The following is a 22,125-nucleotide window of genomic DNA, read 5'->3' as shown; positions in this document are numbered from 1 at the left end:
AGTTAATCTCCACTTGTAAATTGCATGTGTACTCCGGGGCTGGTGTGTTTTGGTGTAAGGGCAGGGGAGGGTACATCGCTTCATCATTTATGTGTGGACCCCATGTGATTCCATGCAAGGTGCAACTTTGTTGCTGCAGGGGCCCAGATCAACCATAAAAGCCTGTTTATTTTGTTATGAACCAGCAACAAAAGAAACACACTGAGTCATGTATAAGTGTTAAAAACTACTTTATTAATAACTACTTATAGTAATAAGAAAAATAAAAGTAAAAATGTTAGAATATTAGAAGTAAAAATGTTAAATCTTAAACATTAACCCCAAAAACTAAACTCAAAGTGTGTGTGGCAAATTCCCAAACTCCAGGTCCAGGAATAGTTCTCAAAGTTCAGTTCAACAAGCCATAAGGTGAAACGTGAGCAAAGGCTTCTTCAACAACCACCGTTGACTGAAGACAAAACGTAGAGAGAAAATAGAGAGTAATTACGAAATCCAAATGTTCCACTTTGGAACCCAAACAACACCTCAGTGTTTACTCAGCAGTGACCACTCCACCGCATCTGCCTCACCCTGAAAGGCTCTCGAATCGTGGCCGTCCACACAAATACCTGTTTCCTTCTACAGGTCAACAACAAAGTGAACTCCACTGCTTTGTTCTGAAGTATCTGCCACCCCGAAAGGCATCTGAATCGTGGCTGTCCACACAGATACCTGTATCCCTCTACAGGTTAATGACAAAGTGGACCCCACCGGATTACTCCAAAAATCCATACGTGGATTGTAGTGACAGACACAGTTACTGTTTTTCATCCATCGATGGAGAAACTAGTGGCTTCCCCCTCCCCCTTCCTCCTCCCCCCCCCCCCGACTGACTGCTTCAAAAATGTCATTACATCCTTTATCTTCTGTTGTCGTAACCACCCCACACACACACTGTGCTCTATCTTAAAGGGACATTCACCAATAGTAACCTAGTCCGTAACAATATGGAGTCATTAATGTAGAAAACTATCCCAAGACGTCAGTGCGACGCTATTACAGTGCCAGTAATTGGGGTTCGATTCCCGTCGCTGTCTGTAAGGAGTTTGTACGTTCTCCCGTGTCTGCGTGGGTTTCCTCCGGGTGCTCCAGTTTCCTCCCACATTGCAAAGACGTACTGGTAGGTTAATTTGGGTTTAAAATGGGCGGCGCAGACTCATTGGGCCAGAAGGGCCTGTTACCACGCTGCAAATAATTTTTTTTTAAAAAATGAGTGATTTCGCAATGCAATCGGTCACATAGATGCACCAAGAGATTTTTGGAAAGGTGATCAAAAGCTTCGTCAAAGTTTTAAGGAGTGGCTTAACAGGAAGGAAAGTCTGGGAAGGATATTCTAGTGTTTAGTATGTAGGCAACTCATGTCAAGTGAAATGATGTAAATTGGAAGTGTGGAAGAAGTTTGAGTTCAAGAAAGGTAATGACCTTAGAATGCTAGGATGGGGAGGGTCAAAGCCATGTAGGTATGTGAATGTGAGGATGAGAGTTTTAAGGTAGATATCTTATAAGACCAGGAGCCAGTTGGGAGTTAAGTTTCCATGAACTTAACTTAGATCACAAGATCACAAGACAAGGGAGCAGAAGTAGGCCATTCGGCCCATCGAGTCTGCTCCAAGGAAAAGGGAAAAAAGAAAAAGAAATGAGAAATTGGGGGGGGGGCAAAAAAAAACAACACACTATTCTAACCCCAATTTCCGGCCTTACCCCCATATCCCTTGATACCCCAACTATTTAGATATCTATCTATCTCTTCCTTAAACGCCTCCAATGATCTGGCCTCCACTGCTGTATGTGGCAAGGAGTTCCACAAATTCACCACCCTCTGGCTAAAGAAATTTCTCCTCATCTCTGTTTTAAACCTGTACCCTCTAATTCTAAGATTGTGCCTTCTGGTCCTGGACTCACCCACCAAGGGAAACAGCCTAGCCACATCTACTCTGTCCAGTCCTTTCAACATCTTAAATGTCTCTGAGGTCCCCTCTCATTCTCCTGTACTCCAGTGAGTACAGTCCAAGAGCCAACAAATGCTTATCATACGTAAGCCCTTTCATTCCAGGAATCATCCTCGTAAATCTCCTCTGAACCCTCTCCAACATCAGCACATCTTTCCTAAGATATGGGCCCCAAAACTGTGCACAGTATTCCAAATGAGGCCTCACTAGTGCCCCGTAGAGCCTCATCAACACTTCCTTACTTTTATACACTATACCTCTCGAAATGAATGCCAACATAGCGTTCGCTTTCTTTACCACCGATCCGACCTGGTGGTTAACCTTTAAGGTATCCTGCACGAGTACCCCCAAGTCCCCTTGTACTTCTGTACTTTGAATTTGCTCTCCTTCTAGATAATAATCTGCCCGTTTATTTCTGTTTCCAAAGTGTACAACCGCACATTTCTCAACATTGAATCTCATCTGCCGTTTCCTTGCCCATTCTCCTAAACCTTCCTGTCTCCTCAATACTCTCTACTCTACCTATCTTGGTGTCACCGCAAACTTAGCCACAAAACCATTTACTCCATCATCCAAATCGTTAATATACAAGGTAAAAAGAAGCAGCCCCAACACCGACCCCTGCGGAACACCACTAGTAACCGGTAGCCAACCAGAACGAGATCCTTTTGTTCCCACCCTTTGCTTCCTGCCAACCAGCCAATGCTCCACCCATTCTGTTATCCTACCTGTAATTCCATGACCTCTCATCTTATTAATCAGTCTCTTATGCGTCACCTTATTTACATATTGCAATGGTAATTACCTTTGTTATGTTATAGAATTTTGGGATAATAATTAAGACCTTGTATCCCTTAAACAACAAATTATGAATGACCCTATGATCTACTTGGATCTTTATCAAGAGTTGAATTCTGTCCTTTGGAGTAAAATCATACCATGATGTCACTTTCAGAAGACTAGGACCTAGGCTTTATAATTCCCTCCCTAAGCCACTACATTTCTACCCCTCTTATGAGCCTCCTTAAAATCTATCTGTTGGTTGATATATTCTTTGATATTTTAAATTTTCTACACTTAAAACAACTTGCATTTATAGTGTTTTTAACAAAAGCACTAATGGTAAGCCTCAGACTGTAACAGAGTTGTTCAGAATCTATTATCCATTGTTTTCTGTGAAACTGGTGGTAAACCCACAAGATTTTTTTGAATTGTGCTAACTGGTTTTATCCATGGATGGCAGGGGATGACTATTCGACCATTGGTTGAATTGCTTGCTGTGAAGAAGAAACAAGACACCAAACGTTCCATTAATGAAGAGATCCACATACAGGTATGGAATGGTATCTGTGCTCTCTGGATTCATTGTTCAGTCATCTCTAAAGGACTGTCTCTCTGAACTTCTCCTCTGTATGGTGGGTATTACAGTATGTGTGTAGTTTACTTAAAAAGTAAGATTAAGTAAGTAGGTAAAACCATGACACATAGTGTTCAGTGTGGTTGAATTTGTAGTCAACCTAAGTTGAATAAGAGTAATATCTAAATTGCAAGAACCCAGGAGCTATGAATGAAGAGAAAGATTTGAGAATCCAAGTGCAGAAACCACGATAAGCTATTGGGCAGCTACAAAGAAATAAAAAAGATTAATGGAATATTTGTCTTTCAAGTATGCTGCAAATAATGCCGCAGTGGGAAAAAACTACAGTTAGACTCCATCTGGAGCACTGCTATCGGTTTTGAGCACTGTATTTCAGGATAGATATACAAGATTGACCGTAGCCTAATTGAAATGCAAGACTGACTGGAGAGACTGAATGCTTCGCTTATGGATGTGTGCAAGCCCACTAATGGGAGTTGGTTGGGGCTGAGAAGACTCTGTGACACTCGTGAATTCAAGGGACTTTGCTTTACTAAGTGAATATTTCAGAGAAAGACAAAAGACACTGACAACAGCTGGCAGCATCCACCATTCTCTTTTCCCTACATTTCCAACCTTGAACCTATCTTCTCATCAAATCACTGGCACTTGGCAAAATCATCCAAAAACAAGTCATCAGTTTCCTCATTTATGTTGGTGAAACCCAGCTTTAACTCTCCATGATTTCTCTTGACCTCTCCACTGACTTTAACTTGGCAAGTGCTTGTGCGGCACTCCGTGCTGGATGAGCAGAAATTTTGCCTATTTAAACATTGGGAAGATTAAAGCCGTCGTCTTCAATCCCTGTCACAAATTACATTCCCTAACCACTGACTGCATTCCTGTCCCTAACAACTGTCTCAAACTGAACCAGACTGTTCACAATCTTGCTATTGTATCTGACATGGACCTCATCCATTTCATCACTAAGACTGCCTAATTCACTTCTGTAACATCCAACTGACAGTTCCATTTCAGCTAACCTGCTGCTGAAATTCAGCCATGCCTTTGTTACCTTTGACTACTTGTGCATAATCCTGACTAGCCTCCCGTGTTCTAATCTCGGAAAATTAGGTCATCAAAAACTTCTGCCCAGAAAGTCCTGTTCACCTGGTCTCTAAACTTGCTGACCTACAGTAATTCCTAGTCTAGTAGTACCTTGATTTTTAAAATTCAAAGTTGTTTTGTGATCACTCCCTCCGTATCTCTAATCCCTACGATTGTTTGAGAAAGCTGTTCTTCAGTTTTTACCTTTAGGATATCCCTGAATTTGATTTATTTACTATTTGCAGTTGTACCTTTAGTTGCCAAGGCTCTTTAGGTTTTGGGAAAGAATTTCAGTACTATGTGCCTCTCTTTCTACCTTTATGATACTCCTTACGACCAATTCTTTGACCATGTCATGGTGTCAGATCTCTGATAACATTCTGAAGTACTTTGGGTTGTCCTTGATATGTTTAAAGCACTGTATAAATGGAGGTTTTTGTCATATGTGTGGGGTTGACTGTAGTGCTGTAGGTGTGGATCATTTTCATGAGACAGCTACAAAGGGAAATAAGACATGCAAGGTTAACTGTATACTCTAGAGTGACATAAAAGGAGCATTCTTGTCCCTGAATTCGAAGGCCAAATGTTCACGTCCTCCTCCAGAGGAACTGAGAGCACTCCAGTGTCATTTTTTGGAGTCCTGAACTGAGATGTGCCATCCTTCAGACAAGGTGTTAAAGAGATTTCACTTACCCTTTCAGGGGGATGTAAAAGATCTTATGAAACTATTTCGAAGAGCAAGTGAGTTCTAAAAGATATGATGACGAATATTCATTCTTGAATCAATAATGTAAACAATTAAGTGATCATTTACTTCATTGTTTCTTGGACCAATTTTTCCACACTGGCTTTGTCATTTAACTTAAAATAGTTACTATACTTCAATGTATTTAATTGACTGGAAAACATGTTGGGATAGGTGAAAGGCATCCTTTATGGAATGGAAAAGTTGCAAGTACCCTTATTAACTTATTACCCTTATTAAACTTAACTGAACTAACTCGGCAAAGGGGTTGATGTGTGAGAAAGGGAGGAGAATGGACAACTAGAATGAGATCTACAATGTCTAAGCATGAGTGAAGTTATTTGTTATATAGGGTAATTTAAAGCCTCTATGCTAATGAAGGATTTTCACTCTACAGGAAGCATTTAATTATCCAATGACTGTGTGCTCATTGTGAACAGAAGTAGGCAATTCAGCCTCTTGATCGGGTTCCATGATTCACTTCGATCATAGCTCATCTGTATCTTAACTATATCAATCCACATTGGGTTTTATAACCTTGGAAAGCCATGGCCAAAAAATTTAATCAATCTAGTTTTAGAATATTTACTTGTGTTAACATCTTTTTGAGAAAGACAAAATCAAATTTTCACTTACTTTTGTGTGAAGAGAGTTTCTTGATATCTTTCCTGAACAAGCTGATTGTAGTTTTGCTAAGCACCCATGTTCTGGATTTTTACTGCCAGAAATGAAATGATTACTCTCAATTTAGCTCATCAAATAGGTTAATCAATTTAAGCATTTTAATTCTTGTACAATTAGCAGAGGTAGGGTCCAGATTCCCTATCAATCCCTGCATTTGATCAGAGACATTCTCTTTGTTCTCTCCACCCTTCTCACTTCTTTGCCTGATTTCCAACTTTTTCTCGTTCTGACAAGAGGACATCAACTTGAAACACCAACTGCTTCTGTCTCCTCAGATGCTGACCTGCAAAGTATTTACGGTATTTTCTTTTTTTAATTTCAGAAATTGGTCATTTAGCCCAATTTACTACTCTGGTACCTATGCACACTGGTTTCTGCCTTTACAGAAATCTCATCTCAATCTTTCAACATATCTTACTACTACAACTTTCTCTCATATGGCTAATATACTTTTGAAAACATGTAAGGTATTTGCCTCAACCACTTCTTCTTGTAGTGGCCTCCACATTCTAACAGCTAAGTAATATTATCTTCTACTTACAACTATTACAGCAGGAGGCCATTCTGGTCCATTTCCAGGGAGCAATTAGTCCTATTCCCCCTTTCCTTATTACTTGTATCCCTGTAATTTAATCGCTTTCACACATGCCCATCAGCTCCAATATGATTCTTTTTTGTCTTTAACCTACACTAGAGTAAATTGCAGTAGCTAATTAACCCGTTAGTGTACCTTTGTGTGAGGAAACCAGAGCATCCAGAGAAACTCCACATATTTATGGAGACAATGTGCAAACTCCGCACTGACAATAGAGGACAGAATCAAACCTGGGTCCCAGGAGCTCTTGGGCAACAGCACTAACTGCCAAAAGTCTCCCAAAAGAGGAAATATTCTCTCAACATCTACCCTGTCCACCCCCTTCAGAACTTTAAAGGCCTCTATTAGTCTCTATAAAGAAATAAAATCGCCAGTTCACTTTATCTAAATATCTGTAATTTCTTTTCTGATGTCATATTTGTAATCATATTTTTACTTTTTCTGGTGTCACTATGACCTCTTTTCATAGTATACAGATTAGAACTGTGTACATTACTCTAAATGTAGCCTGACAAGGATCATATGCATGTTTTATATATCTTCGTCAGTGATAAATTTTGCACCTTAGAAATAAGTTCCAATACTTTCTTAACATTTTTTTGCTGACCTGCAATGTTATTGTTAACAGATTGTTTACTTATATCCTGAGATCTTTTCCCCTTTTTATCCCCTACGATTTTTTTATTTTCCAAATTCTGAAAGATTATGCTGCTTTTCCTACCGAAATGCATTAAATCACACTTATTTATGCTAAAGTTTATTTGACACTTAATTTCTCACATGATAATAAATACAGTAATACTTATTCATAAGTTAATATAATCAAATAAATTATGAATAACATTGTTCCACCACTTAATCTCATGGAATACTGCTTTCTACCTTGCTCCAATCTAAGTAACTACCCTTCACCCCTACTCTCTGCTTTCTATTTTTTTTCATTTAGCTAACTTGCTATCCATTCAGCTATTTGTCCCTGATTCTACATGCTCTAACCTTTGTCCTGAGCCTACCATGTGGTACCTTGTCGAAGGCCTTTTTGAAAATCCAAGTGAATGAAATCTGCATTAGCCTTGTCTACTCTTTCCATAACTTCTTCAAAAATGCTCTCAGGTTAGTTAAGTATGTCTTAATCTTTTGGAATCCATGCTGATTTTTAAATTTATGTTTCTGGATGCTCTTTTACTATTAGTATAGTTTCCAGTATCTTTCCAATTGCATGGCTTATTAACAGTTTAATTTTTAAAAAATTATTATTCCTTGTTATGCACTATGTTTTTATCTGAACATTGGTCATTCTTCTTATTTTTGTTCTGTATTTTGTCTTCAATTTTTTTCTTGAAATAATTTTAATATTGTGTTTCTGTAATTTCTAGCATTCTTCCCAGCCAGCCTCACCCCACTCTACCAAGTTTATTAATTTTAAATCTTACTGCTGTGGTTCTGCTAGAAACGTGGTCTCAGCATGGTTCAGGCACAGCCTGGCCCAAAGCTACAGCTCCTTCCTGTCTTAGTATGCTATTACCCCATGTAATCAAATCCTTCTTCCCACATTTACCCCTTTAGCTACCTGTTGCCATTCCTAACCTGTTTCATCCCAAGTCAGTTTGTTCTGACTCAAGTAATACTGAAATTATTATCCATGAGGTTGTGATTTTAAATTCTGCTCTGAACTCCTGATATTCATTTAGCAGAGCCACGTCCCCAAGCTTTTGTGTCTAATTGTTTCAGACGTGAAGTCCAAAAACTTTTTTTTTCTCTCTCCATTTCCAGATTCTAAGCCATTTCACCCATTTCACAGTGTTCCTTATCCTGTCACCGGATGGGAAACATAGTGATTGGGATTCTTGATCCTGACTGCAAACGATACTAACTGTCCTCCTAATTATAAACCATTATTACTATAACCCTTATTCCTCTGCATCTCCTCTCCTGTGATATCCTCCTACCCCACAGCCTTTTGGTCAAAGTTGTTGATGTCCTTCCAACATACACAGGGTATGGGGCACTCTGTCCCCGTTGATTTAAAGGGTTTGTTGGACCTTTTATTTTCTTATTTAGAAATGCTTGGGGTGCAAAGCTAACATTGTTTGTCCATCCCATGCTGCTACGTAAGAACATAAGATATGGGAACAGGAATATGCCACAAGCCTGCACTATCACTCAGTAAGATTGTGCCTGATGTGATTTTTGGCCTCAAAGTCATTTTCATGCATATTCCCCCTAAGTCTTGATTCTCCTGTCATCAAAATCTATTGCTCTCAGCTTTAAATACATTTTTAATCCACAAGTCTTTGTGGTGGTGAATTCCAAAAGGTCACAACCTCCAAAAGAAATTCCTCCTAAACTCAGCTTGTGGTCAACCCCTTATCCATTACTCTATACCCTCTTATTCTAGACATTCCCATCAAAGAAAATATCTTTGCTTGGTCTAACATGTCAAGTGCTCTCAGAATCTTGTGTTTCAATGAGATAACCTCTTATTCTTTTCGACTTCACAGCAAGTAGGCTCAATATTTCCTACTCCACAGATGCAGCTTGATTTACTATTTCCTGCATGTCCTTTTTTTTGTATTTCATTTCCAGCATCCATAGCATTTTGCATTTCTCCCTACCCTTGCCAATGGGTTCACTTCATCTCGTTACACATAGTATCTTACAGTTAACCTCGACATAAATTCAGACTCATTTTCTCACTATTAAATACAATTTATTGTTGTCTTCATTTTCTGAGACATGCTTTTATTCTGCTGATCAGAACCTAAGTAGCTTGTACCTTAGCACTGAACCATATGTTTTGCAACCTTGCTGTTACTTTTGATGCCAAGATGTGCTTTGAGCCATACATTTGTACCATCACTACAGTCATCTCTTTTAACTGCCATAACATCTCTCTGAAACCACCCTGCCTCCAATTATCTACTGGACCACTTATCCAGACCTTTGTTATCTCTAGTCTTGACCATACTCAACACAAGGCTGACTTGCTTCCCAAGTTCAACACTTTTTATCAGTCATAAAAACTGTACTGCTTGCACTGTTGAGTTAGCCATCCCTTCTATGCTTGCAGACAGACCTATGTTGGCTCCTGATTATGAAGATATACAATGGTGTACCCCTTCCTGTTTCTGAAAACTCCTCCACCCTTACAATTGTTCATGTTATCTGCACTCCACGACTTCTGACCCGCTGTGGATCCTTGATTTTAACATTTCTATCATTGATGAATTAACATTTATCAGCAACCTATAGCAAATGACTATGTTTCCAATTGGATTTATGGATGTATAGGCTCCCAAAGCTCTGGAATTTGGACCCTAAACCCATAAACTCGCCTCTCTTTCATTCTCTGCGATGTCTCTTAAAATCTATCTCTTTGATCACCTTTTGGTCATCTACCCAATACTCCTGTCTATGGCTTGGTATTAAATTTGTTTGATTGCGATCTTTTGAAGCTCATTGGGATGTTTACTATGTTAGTAAATGTGCCATATAATTTCAATTTTTTTTCCTACATATGGTTTGTTTGGGGACTATCTACCTCTAATCTGTTCAACCTAATATTTGGAAAAAATAGTTCATGTTATTGTGCTTTTTCAGGACCAAGTTAAAGAAAAATAACAATTATATGACAGGAAGTAAGTGAAGAGATGTTTCAGAGCCAGCAGACCTTTTAGTGTGATTTGAAGCTTTTGATTCCATAAGTCTGGCAGGACTGTGCAGTTTGTTGACCCACAACAGCATCCTGTAGCAAATGACTATATTTCCAATTGGATGTTAAAGATATTCATCTCTCCACAGTTCCTGGATCATTTACTGACTGGTATTGAAGATGTATGTGGACATTATGGACATCACCACTGGAAGGACAAGTGAGTCAAGCTTCACTAGTTGCTTGTCAGTAACAATTCCCAGTAACCAGGACATTGGTCCATCTATACACCACTTTCTCATTATGAATGCCATGGGATTATCTAATTCCACATGTAAGAGGTTTATTTTTGTTCATTTAATTCAATGAGTAATCAAGCCATAGTTTCAGATACATTTGAATCTGGCTGTATGCTACCAGTAATGGGTGCACGCCAGCAGGAACACATTATACCTCGTAGTGCTTAACTGCTGACCTGCAATGTCCCTTTTCCCTACACCTTTTTTTTGTTTTCTCAGTGCAGATGACAGCTTGAGTTTTCCATTCCTCGGCACCATATCATATTGTAAGGATTAAATGGGTTTATTCTAATATAATTGAATTTAAAGTTTATCACCAGCATTTGGAGGAGTATTAAATATTTAGGCTACACATGCACCAGGGGGAGCAAAGATAACAGGATATTTAAGTGATTGTATTATATTATATCCTCACTGATGCAAATGTTCCAGCCACTGGAAAATAGAATGTTACATGCAGTGGGAAAACAGTTCTACACACACACAGCACAATTTATTCATTTGGAATTGATTTTGCTTTTGCAGGCTGAGCCGGTTTAATAAAAAGTACATTAGGAAATGTTTAATTAGTGGAGAAAGATCCAAAGAACCTCAGCTCATTGCATTTTATCACAAGATGGAGATGAAAAATGCGATTGAAATGGTAACGACTGGTGGCCTACCCAAGGTTCCAACGTCAGTATCCATACAGTAAGTGACTACAACAGAGAGGCAACTGGAAGAAGGGTGTTGGGAGAGAGGATATGAAGGGGTAATGGGAGAGATTTTTATGAAAAGTCTTAGTCATGAGATAATCATGAGAAAAGTTGTATGTACAGGATTCAAAGAACTAGCTTGAAGCATTGAATTCTTATTTAAATAGTGGAATAATTTTTGTAACTGTTTTTTCACTTCCATCCTGTAGCTTGATGGTTAACTTGGTGTTCTTTTTCAAACATTTTTTCAATAGGGATATGACAAGAAGAAGTACACTTACTGAACGACTGCTGCCCACACTTTCCAAAGAAAAAGAGGAGGAAGTCCGGAAAATACTCAGAGATAATCTCCAAAAAACAAGACAGCGGGTATGAATATGTTCAAGTTAAAGATTACTCACAAACTACAGATACTCCCCAACTGTACAGTTGCCATGCAGAGTAACTGTTAGTAGGTGAGAAGTAGAAAACAGGGTTAGTGCACAGATGGAAAATGGAGCAGGAGCAAGAGCTTAAACTAATAGGATTTTGGGACAAGTTCTGAGGCCGGGGTGGGGGTCAACTTCAGACTGAAAAGTTTACAGCTCAACTAGGCTGGGACCAGTGAGCCCTAGGAGGATAAACCAGTATTATGAAGGAAAGCCTAAATTAACCTTTGACAGGTGAGCTCCAGAGTGTTATATTAGAGACGAGAAAAAGAGTAGAGGGTAGAAAATATAGACATAAATAGCACTGGAGCAAATACTTCAGAAATGGAGGAAATCAAATAGACAAATGCCAAAATAGCCTATGGAGTGCATGTATATAAATGCATAAAGTTTTTGGTAGGTAAGTTTGGTGAGTTGCAGGTACAAATCATCACATGGAGTGACAATAAGTTGTGGCACAAAGAACGAAAGGATTGGGATCCTAATATTGCTGGTTACAATGCATTCGGGAATGATAGGAAAGAAAAAAAGTAACTTGCTGCATTGCAGGCAAGAGTCTAGCTGAGGAGCTAAATATTGTATTTATTTCATTGAAACTTCGAACTGTAGAGCTAGAGGAACTCCTGCAGTGATGTACAATTCCAGTCTTGGAGTGTTTTTTCTTTGATGCCCATTGACTTCATTTTTGCAAGGGCACTTGATGCCACTCTATCAATCACCTGCTGCCTTGATGTCAAGGGCTGTCACTCTCACCTTGGCTCTGGAATTCAGCACTTTGGTCCATGTTTTGACCAAGGCTGGTAGATGCCAATGTTTTGATTTTACTGGCAATGCAGCTAGTTCTGGAGCATAGATCTTCGGTACTACAACTAGGATGTTGTCTGGTCGCATAGCCTTAGCTCTGAGCCATTTCTTGATATCACAAAGGAGTGAACCGAGGTGGCTGGAGACAGGCTAATCTGATGGGAAGGATCCAAGATGGAAGGAAATCAAGAAAAGTCATCAATTTGGCACTTCATCTGAACATGGTCAATGGACATTTTGGTCTGAAAGCCGATTCACCAGCAATGTGCAAAAGTGAATAAATACTTAAAGAAAAAAAAATTCAGATGTATTTGGAAAGCACAAGATATTATGATTAATTGTATAGCTCCACTAAATAGTCAACACAAACTGGAAAGGACAACCAGATTCTTCCTTGATGTAGCATTCTACAATTCTGTGTTTGTGATGCAAAACGTGTGGCTTGAAAGATGTTTCTTTGAGGCCTTCCATAATGCCACAGCTGACTGAAGAATTCCATCTTCATCCTTTTAAGAGATGCAGACAAATTGAATCATTTGCAAAGCAAAATTGCCTTGGTCGCAACTCGGAAGTATATAGAGAAGACTGGAATAACAGTGGTATTCATATTGATATTTGGTGCTTGTTATCTCTTGAAATAACTGGACATGCAGAAGACTAAAACGTTAGGAACTGGGCAACAGGCTGCTTCAATTACCTATCTTAAAATAAATTATTTATAACTGCTCTTTATTTAACAAAAGTAATGCAAATGACGTGAAACTTGTGCGTTATTTGGGAGCAGCATTTTGTTACTGGTCATCCCCTTTTAAAACTTGGTCTCTAATGCTTCCAGGCACTGTAATATTAATTTTATATAGATGCCTTGCAAACACAGGCAGCTGCTGATTTTAAATTTCTGCAGTGAATGTTGCATCTCATGTAATGAATGCCATAATTAAAGTGACAGCATCTTTCTTTTGCTGCCCTAAATGCATAAAGTGTATTCATAGTCATATTCAGATGATATCGTATAGAGCTCTTCATTGGTGTTACTTTTCCAAAAAAAATCTTTCACACAAATAGCCGTCAAAAATGGTTCGGGTTCACCAAAAATGTTGAGTCCAACTGTTCTATTTACTGTTACTATTCAGATACAGGTAATTCATCAGGATAAAGATTACTCATTAACTATAGAAACTGTCTGGGAAAAAGATTGCTCATGACCATGAATGCTGTCAGGATAACCCCTCCTAATTGTTACCAGAGTAATTGTTATTCACTGAGTAATGTGTCTTCCTGCACTACGTTGGACTGTAACATGGGTGGCTTTGAGGGACTCTGCAAATAATCCATTATTTTGCTGTGTGTTCAAGTGGGTAATCTCCAGTCTTATTTTTCAGCTTCGATCCTATAGCAGGCATACTCTGGTTGTTGACTCATACGAGGACCAATGGAGTCAAATATTTCTGAAACGTCAAAGATTGCAAAGCATGGATGCACGGGTAGGTGACTGATTCAGATTCACTGTTCAGGCAATATTTGCTTTGGTTTGTGTGAACTCTTAAAATATTTGCAGTATTCAGTATCATTTCCCACTGCTGCTGTTAATCAAATCTTGGAGCAATATCGCTCCCTACGAAATCTGTGTCTCTACACCTTAAGGTTTAGCAATTCCATGAAGCCCAGATTTTCCACAGGGAATTTTATTGATTAGACTCTGTATAAGAAGCTAAAAATGGAGTATGGCTAATTACTGAAAATGGAGATGGTTTAATATTGTAGAGAGACCCTTAATCAATTCGAAATTAGATATGGTTGGGAGTGTATTGATGCTAAGTGTGGTTACAGGGAGGAGCTTAATTGTCCTCATCCTCCTCCCACTCGCCCCATTCCCACTTCCTCGACAGCAGACTCTTCCACATGGGCAGGAGGTGCCCAATTGGGTAGGCAAGTGGATAGTTGGGAGGCATTCCACCATTTACGCATGCCTAATTGTTGATGGCAAGGTGCACTTGATGAACACCACATTCCTTTTCTAGTTTGACTCTCCGGAAGAAGATGTATCAGTGCCTTGTTCTTCATGAGTGAGACGTAATGACTGGCCATCATGTCTCACTCATGTCATTGTAGAAGCCTGGTTCCTCAACAATGAAAGCTGAATAGTGTTCAGGTCTGTCACTGCTGGGATTAACTGCAAGGGTCCTGACATTCCAGGTCTTAAACTTTTATATTGTGGAATGGAAATTGCATGCATGTGGTTTATTTTAATATGGAGTATCTGTTGTGCACCTGATACTATATGGACCTGGCAGAGCCAGTTTTTGATCTAACGACTAGAGATCAGGATCTGTTGCATGGATATTAATGCTCAGACAATGGTGGGCACAAACTGAGGAGCTACCTGGCAGGTACACACTTACTCCCTTGCACCTACACGCACATGCCTGGGATCAGACATAGGACCCCCTGTTCACTGACCCTTCCAAGCTTCTTTGCACCTTCCTTTCCAGGCTGCAGTCTCCAGCTCCCAATCCAGGCTGCAATCCCAGTCTCCGCCTGGCTAGACACCAACCCATGTCCCAGCCATAGCTCTGGCCACACATCTAGCCACATAACTGGCTTGTGTTCCTGAACCCCATACCTATGGCAATGTAATAACAGAGTGTATGTTTGTAATGTTGAGGATTTGAATGTTGCTTCTCTTTATGGCAGTAACTATTGTAATAGTATTATGTCAAACTGAAATGCTGTATCTCTCTTTTATGGAAAAGCTGAGTGGAACTGCCTGTATGCTTCAGAAATGGCAGGGAAATACTACTGATGTGTTTAAGAAGAGACCATCAATCCAGTATGGCAACAATTCCACAATTCATAAGTGGGGTTTGATTGGGATATTTGTCACAGGATGAAAATCTTTAGTACATAGATTACAGTTCAAGAAAATGGGCTTTCCCAAGGTAACCTGATGACAAGTGGTGCCTTTGTCAACAACAATGTCTTGCATTCCAGCATTAATCATTAGCTGGCCTGGACCAGGTTTGTTAATCGGTCCATATTATGCGGATCTCAGCGCGTGTCTCAAGGCCACAGGATTAAAGAAAAAAGTGAGAGTCCCTGTCCTTTAATGTTTATGCAGTAAGTGACTGCTTGCTTATTTAAGATTGCCAGCTTGTCTCTGGTAGGCTGTGTGGCCAGCTGTGAAGTGTTTGCTGGAACATCTCCTTGTACTGACACTGAGTCACAATCAGATCTGTATTCTGCCCACCACGGACGCACTGAAAATTCTTGCTGTTTAAGCAGTTTGGTGCCTTCAGCGTTTGAATTTGGAAGGAGCGGGGGGTGTGGAAGTTGGGGGAAAAGTATGGATGCCAGAGTCTACGTTCCACATCTGTCATATTTTGCATTCCCATTGGCCCACTGCGGCAGTGTTTAACTGACAGCAAATGAAAACAATCTGTGGATCACCAGGAGCCAGTGTTTGATAGGATAAGGGATTGGGGCATTGTGGACATCCGGTAGGAACAAGGTCTCAACCAGAGAAGCATTGTGATATGGTTTAAAGAATGTGTGTCCCATGGTTAGTGTATTAGGTTTACGTTCCTTTGATCTCATTTGTTTGGCTGTGATCCATGTCCTTAGAGTCATGCTTGAGTTCCTTGGATGATCTTTTTACAGACACCTTCTCAGATGTTATCTCCACCTCTTGACTGGGAATCCCCAAGGACTTCCAATGTAAAAGCTGAATCAGGTAATGTCATAGGCACCATCTTGGCCATGTTTTACTCTTCCAAGCAGGATTTACAGGGTTATCAGAACTTGCAGAGGGATCTTGATCAGTTGAATAAGTGGGCCGAGGAATGACAAATGGAGTTCAGTCCTGATGTGTGAGTGTTGCATTTTGGGAAGACAAATGAGGGTAAGACTTTCACAGTGAACAGTAGGGCCCTGGGTGTATTGTAGGACAGAGGGACCTAGGAGTACAAGTACAAGGTAGACAGAGTGGTTAAGAAGGCTTTTGGCACGCTGGTCTTCCTCAGTCAGGGCACTGAGTATAGAAGTAGGGATGCAATGTAGCAGTTGTACAAGATGTTGGTGAGGCCGCATTTGGAATATTGTGTTCAGTTTAGGTCTCCTTGCTATAGGAAAGATGCCATTAAACTGGAAAGAGTACAGAGGAGATTTATGAGGATGTTGCCAGGACTCGAGGGACTGAGTTATGGAGAGGGGTTGAGCAGGTTGGGACATTTTTCATTGGAGTGTAGAGGAATGATGGGTGATCTTATAGAAGTATATAAAATTATAAGGGGCATAGACGGGGTGAATGTGCAGTTTTTTTCCCAGGGTTGGGATATCAAGAATTAGAGGGCATAGGTTTGTGAGAGGAGAGAGATTTAATAGGAACCTAAGGGGCAGCTTTTTCACTCAGAGAGTGGTCAGTATATGGACTGAGCTACCAGAGGAAGTGGTTGAGGCAGGTACATTAACAACATATATAAGGTACTTGGATGGGTACATGGATAGGAAAGGTTTAGAGGGATGTGGGCCAAATGCGAGCAAGTGGGACTAGCTTAGATGGGAATCTTGGTCAGTATTGACTAGTTGGACCGAAGGGCTTGTTTCCGTGCTGTATGACTCTATGATGGTTTTAATGTGAAAATAAGGTTGCTAGCTCCTGACCTCAGTATGCAGGTTGCTGGAATTGTAGAAGTTGAAAATGTACACATTCTGCTTTTATTTCCCTGGGCCCCCTTGCCCTTTGAATCCTAAGTAAAGCCTCCCCTTCAGACCTCTGGTGACTGCAGTTTTCTTCCTGGCCTTAAGCCTTGAGAAAGAGAATTGGAACACAGAAAAATGGGAGAAAGCCATTTGACTCTTTAGTCCTGCTCTGCCATTCAGTATGATCCTGGCTTATCATCCACTTCAGTATCCTATTCCTGTTTTCTTCCCATATCCTTTGATCCATTTAGCATTAAGAAACATAGCTACTTCCTTGAATATATTTAATGATAAAGAATTCTATAAGTTCACCACTCTGGATTAATCTATTTACCCTTTATATGGTACATGATTCTTTGCTTGGGTGGCTTCACTCGTGAGAAGGGAAAACCTCTGACACCTGAATTTATGTTATGACTTTTAATACCCTTAATGTTAAAGCAGTTTGAAGCTCTTGAAATGTAGTCACTGTTGTAGGCAAACATGACAGCCAGTTTGCCCATAACATCCTCTCAAAAAAAAAGTGAGGGGACAAAAAAACAATTAAATATTTTAGTGATGTTGGTTGTGGAGTAAGTATCAGCCAGGACAGCAGTGAAACGTGCCCTGCTTTTATGTCACAAGTTTCATGAGGTCTTTTGCACTTACCTGAGAGGGCAATCCATGTATAGGTTTAAGGTCTTAAATAAAACTTGGGACCCTTTGACTGTACTCTGGTCCCTAAATCTCTACTGAAGTGTTGGTCTGTGTTTTGTGTCAGCTTTTGAGGGAAAATTGAACACTAATTCAACTGGGCCAAGACGTAACTTCAAAAATGCAGATTATGCCCTCAGGGTACTTGGGTAGCAACTACCTATTCTTTGAGTAAACTGGTTGTCCCTAACCTATGCGACAGCCCACACTAAAATAATTTGCAAACTTAAGAGTGAACTAGGTCTCAAATTTTACAAAGCCACAGAGTTTAAAATGAAATTTTCAAATCATACTTAAAATGTGTCTGATTCATTTTTCCCAGATTCCAATTACAAATAGCAAGATGAAATGTGAGAGCACATCATTAACCATCCTCCTCCCTCTCTTCATTCAGATTCCCTGAATTATGAGGGCATGGATTCTGCAGAGAATATGCCAGTGATCACTGTTAAGTTAGCCAGTGATTCCTCCAAGTCAACAGTTGGTATTTTAAGTGAACCTTCTGTGACAGAGAAGGAAAACGGAACTCCTGATGTTGGACTTTCACAATCGGCAACGCTAGATGTTTCACCCAGTCAGCGCATCCTGCGTTTTGTGAGTGACCCAGGACCGGAGAGCAAACCTGCTGACCACGATGAGTCATAGAGCCAACCAAGACATTAAATCTCTAGCTCCTGCCAACGTCATTCATCACCCCAAATTATGCTTGAAGCCTGTTTCTCATGGTGTATTTCCAGAGATAAAACTCCTCCTTGTTTGTTCCCGTCTCACAGAGCAGTGTAAATACCAATCTTACAATGGGGAGTAAGGGACAAAAGAAAAAAGTACTGAAATTTTGTTTGTGGTAAAGATATTTTTGGTTGATATTAGTGAGAATCACAGTTGATATAATTAATGTCTGGCCTCCTGTACAGTAGGTGTCCAGTATTCAATCCAGGTGCTGTTCCCTGGTAAGTCTGTCAATATTCCTTCATATGCCAGAGCTGGGGCCTATAAGACAGCCACAACACTTCGAGAAACAGGTTCTGATCCGAAGGTCCTCATCAGCTCAAGCACACAAAATATATGTCTTGAAACCAAAGATCAAATTTATTTTTCTAGTTGTTATCAGGGACTACTTTTCATCAGATTGTATTAAAGTAGTTCCATTTTATGTTGTATATTCTAATTGTGATAGAAAGATGATCACTGCTAAATGTCTGGAGGGCCCATTTATATATATTGTCTGACCAGTGTCAGTATTTCAACTTGTGGAATGCACTATAATTCACTTGTGTCAGGGACCAAATACACTGGCAATTCTGGTCCAGCCAGTGATTCCAGCCAAGCCATTTTAATGTTGCAGCCTTTATTCCAAACATTGGCATTAAAGGAGTTTATCAGAACTCCAGAAGATGGAGATGGGCAATGTGTAGAGGAGAACAGGAAAGAAGGCAGGGAAACAGGGTGCAGCCAAGTTCAGTGGGGAGGTAATAGTTTGTCCAAATGCAGAGAGGAGAGGCAGGGTGGCTGGGTAAGGTGGGTGCGGGTAGTTTGGCTGAGTGTGGTGAGACCAATAAGAGGTTGAACATAAAGAAGGGAGGGGTAGTTTAGCCAAGCACATTGAGGAGGAGGATGGAAAGGCAAGGGGAGGTGTGGGATGACTGAATGTAATGAGGGGAGTTATAAATGGCAGAACATAATCAAGGGCTGGTATGGGAAAGGGAGATTTGGTCTGGCTGAGTAGAATATGAAGGGATGCTGAGAACAGGGGTAAGGGATGGTTGTGGGGGGAATGGAGGAGCCTAGTGGGTTGGGTTGGTGGTGTGCTTAGGATGAGGGTGGGGGCCATGGGCGCGGTGGGTGATGGTTCAGGTGCAACCCAGCACAATTTGTATTTAAGTTTGCTTGGGACATTTTGTAAATATGAGCTTGAAATTGGCAGCACCAAAACTAATGCTTAATTTTATTTACCCTTTGTAGAAATACAGCTCAGGCTTGTGGGGTCAGATCAGGTGTCAGCTTCTACTATACAGTGGGAATTGGGTCCAAGCTTGGAGTAGTTGTGGGGCTTGGTGAACCTCCTGAATTTTTGTTAGCTGTCATTCTGCTGCATTCCTGAAGCAGGGAGACTAAATGTCATCAAGGGGAAGATGGTCATAAGGAAGTGTGTTGGTGTTGAATGATTTGCTGCTCTTACTGATTTGCTTTCAAAGATATTAACTAAGTGATTAATTTATGCACTTTTTCAAAGTAACCTGTTTACATATGTTTCAGCACACAAGAAGAAAAGTGATTTAATTTGTTGTGCTGCAGGGTATTTGGAGGTTCTGGTGAGTTGCTATAATGCTGGGATATTGATTTTGTTTTTTATGCTTGTTTTTCAGATGGTTTTATATTTGTTTAAAGGTATATATTCAATTAATTTTGTTTCGTCTGTTCAATATCTCAATTCAGAAGCTTGAAGCATTCTTCCCCTGCAACACGTAAGGGCTTTAGCTAAGGTCTGTAAATTGTAGGTCTGTATACGTGGTTGTGAATAGGCAGCCCCATAAGATCATGTGTCAATCAATGGTCTCCTGTCCACCTCAGTTTGGACTAGATCTCGAGAGAAGCAAAATGGTATCACATTTGCTGGTGTTCTACTTAATTCAAATGGCTGCAGATATCACAGTATATGGAGCAGAGAAGCTCCATTCCATCAAATGCCTTCTGAAAAATGGATTAATAGACTGCAGCCGGGCTCAAATGGTGAGTCTGAGTTCAGTTTGAGATAGGTTAGTATGTAGAAACTCCAACATATGGAATTTGCTTCTAGGAGTAGATACCCTGCAAAGTGATTCACAGCTCTAGACTGCTGAATAGGCAATATCTCTGCATGCTTCCTTGGTGGAAAAGTCCTCAGTTTGTAAAGAAATATTGTCGGGTTGCACTGTGTATGTGAAGATGACAGGGATTCCCTACCAGCATTGATACAAGCCTTGGGACTCGCTACAGACATAAATTGAGGGGGAATTCACTAAACATGGCACGACAGGAACTAGCTACACAAATAAAACAGCTGGAGTTGCACCACCTTGCTTGTGGATGGGGACATAATTCATAATGTGTCCAAGGATAAACTCCACGGTACACAACTGAGAATGGGTTAAACGTGGCAGATGGTCCTAGCCTACAGCATAGAGAATGTTTCTGCACATTTAGACAATGGATAACCCTTACCCTGAAGAATAAGAATCCAATGCATAGATGAGTAGCAATGTTATATGATTTTGTGAGTTTGAGGGCTTTAATTGCGATTATGTTAGTGTCATAAATCTAATGAAGTTGCTGAAATCCAGTTGTTGGTAAAAGTTTGTTCTGTTCAGGTGCTCTAGCTACTTGTGGCAGTTCTGCAATACTCTGATTGTGTAGCACCAGTACTTGGTGTCTCCGATTCCCAGTCCACATGGTGGCATCCTTGTACCAGCCAACTGCAGGAATCAATTTTGATACTGTGTATATAACAGAGGCATAGTATAATTAATAAAATTATACACATTATTTTATATACAATGATTTCATTTATAGATATCAATCTACATTTTGTAACACTTGGAGGTTCTCCAGTTTCATGACAAGTAGGTGCTTGGATAATTTGGTAATTGGTTTATTATTGTCATATGTACTGAGATACAGTGAGAAACTTTGCTTTGCATGCCATCCAGACAGATCGTTCCAAACATAAATACATCAAGGTAGTACAAAGGGAAAAGTGATAATAGAATGCAGAATATAAATGTGGGGTGGTTTAAAATCAGATGCACTGTTTGAGAGGAGCAAGCATTTATCTGATCTACTTTGAAAGCACCTCCAAATCCACAACCTCTTCCACCAAGAAGGACAAGGGTCGCAGGCACATGGGAGCACCCCTACTTGCACAATTCCTTCCATAGAACCATACAGCACAAAACAGGCCCTTCGGCCCACCGTGTCATGCCGTCCATCAGACCACCCTCACACTACCTAACCCCTTCCTCCCGCATATCCCTCTATCTCACGTTCCTCCATATGCCTATCCAACAAGCTCTTGAACCTGTTCAATGTATCTGCCTCCACCACCACCCCAGGCAGTGCATTCCATGCACCAACCACTCTGTGGGTGAAAAACCTCCCTCTGACATCTCCCCTGAACCTCCCACCCATAACCTTAAAGCCATGACCTCTCGTCTTGAGCATTGGTGCCCTGGGAAGGAGGTGCTGACGGTCTACTCTATCTATTCCTCTCAATATTTTATATACCTCTATCATGTCTCCTCTCATCCTCCTCCTTTCCAGTGAATAAAGCCCTAGCACCTTAAGCCTCTCCTCATATTCAATACCCTCCAATCCAGGCAGCATCCTGGTAAATCTCCTCTGCAC

General features: G+C 40.3%; 1 protein-coding gene across 1 annotated transcript in view; it reads left to right on the top strand.

Moving 5' to 3' along the window:
- Positions 1-21,267, top strand: part of slc9a1a (solute carrier family 9 member A1a) — a 39,521-nt gene extending 18,254 nt beyond the window's left edge. Inside the window, exons 6-12 of the mRNA XM_052036350.1 lie at positions 3,232-3,321; positions 10,278-10,348; positions 10,953-11,117; positions 11,377-11,491; positions 13,737-13,838; positions 16,012-16,084; positions 18,140-21,267. Coding sequence (XP_051892310.1) covers positions 3,232-3,321; positions 10,278-10,348; positions 10,953-11,117; positions 11,377-11,491; positions 13,737-13,838; positions 16,012-16,084; positions 18,140-18,390 — 867 coding nt within the window. The 3' untranslated portion in view covers positions 18,391-21,267. The remainder of the gene's footprint in view (positions 1-3,231; positions 3,322-10,277; positions 10,349-10,952; positions 11,118-11,376; positions 11,492-13,736; positions 13,839-16,011; positions 16,085-18,139) is intronic.
- Positions 21,268-22,125: the final 858 nt, after the last annotated feature.

The sequence above is a fragment of the Pristis pectinata genome, chromosome 22 (genome assembly GCF_009764475.1).
Source record: "Pristis pectinata isolate sPriPec2 chromosome 22, sPriPec2.1.pri, whole genome shotgun sequence".
NCBI classification, from domain to species: Eukaryota; Metazoa; Chordata; class Chondrichthyes; order Rhinopristiformes; family Pristidae; genus Pristis; species Pristis pectinata.
The sequence above is the reverse complement of the archived record's forward strand: the minus strand, read 5'-3'. Positions and strand labels throughout refer to the sequence as shown.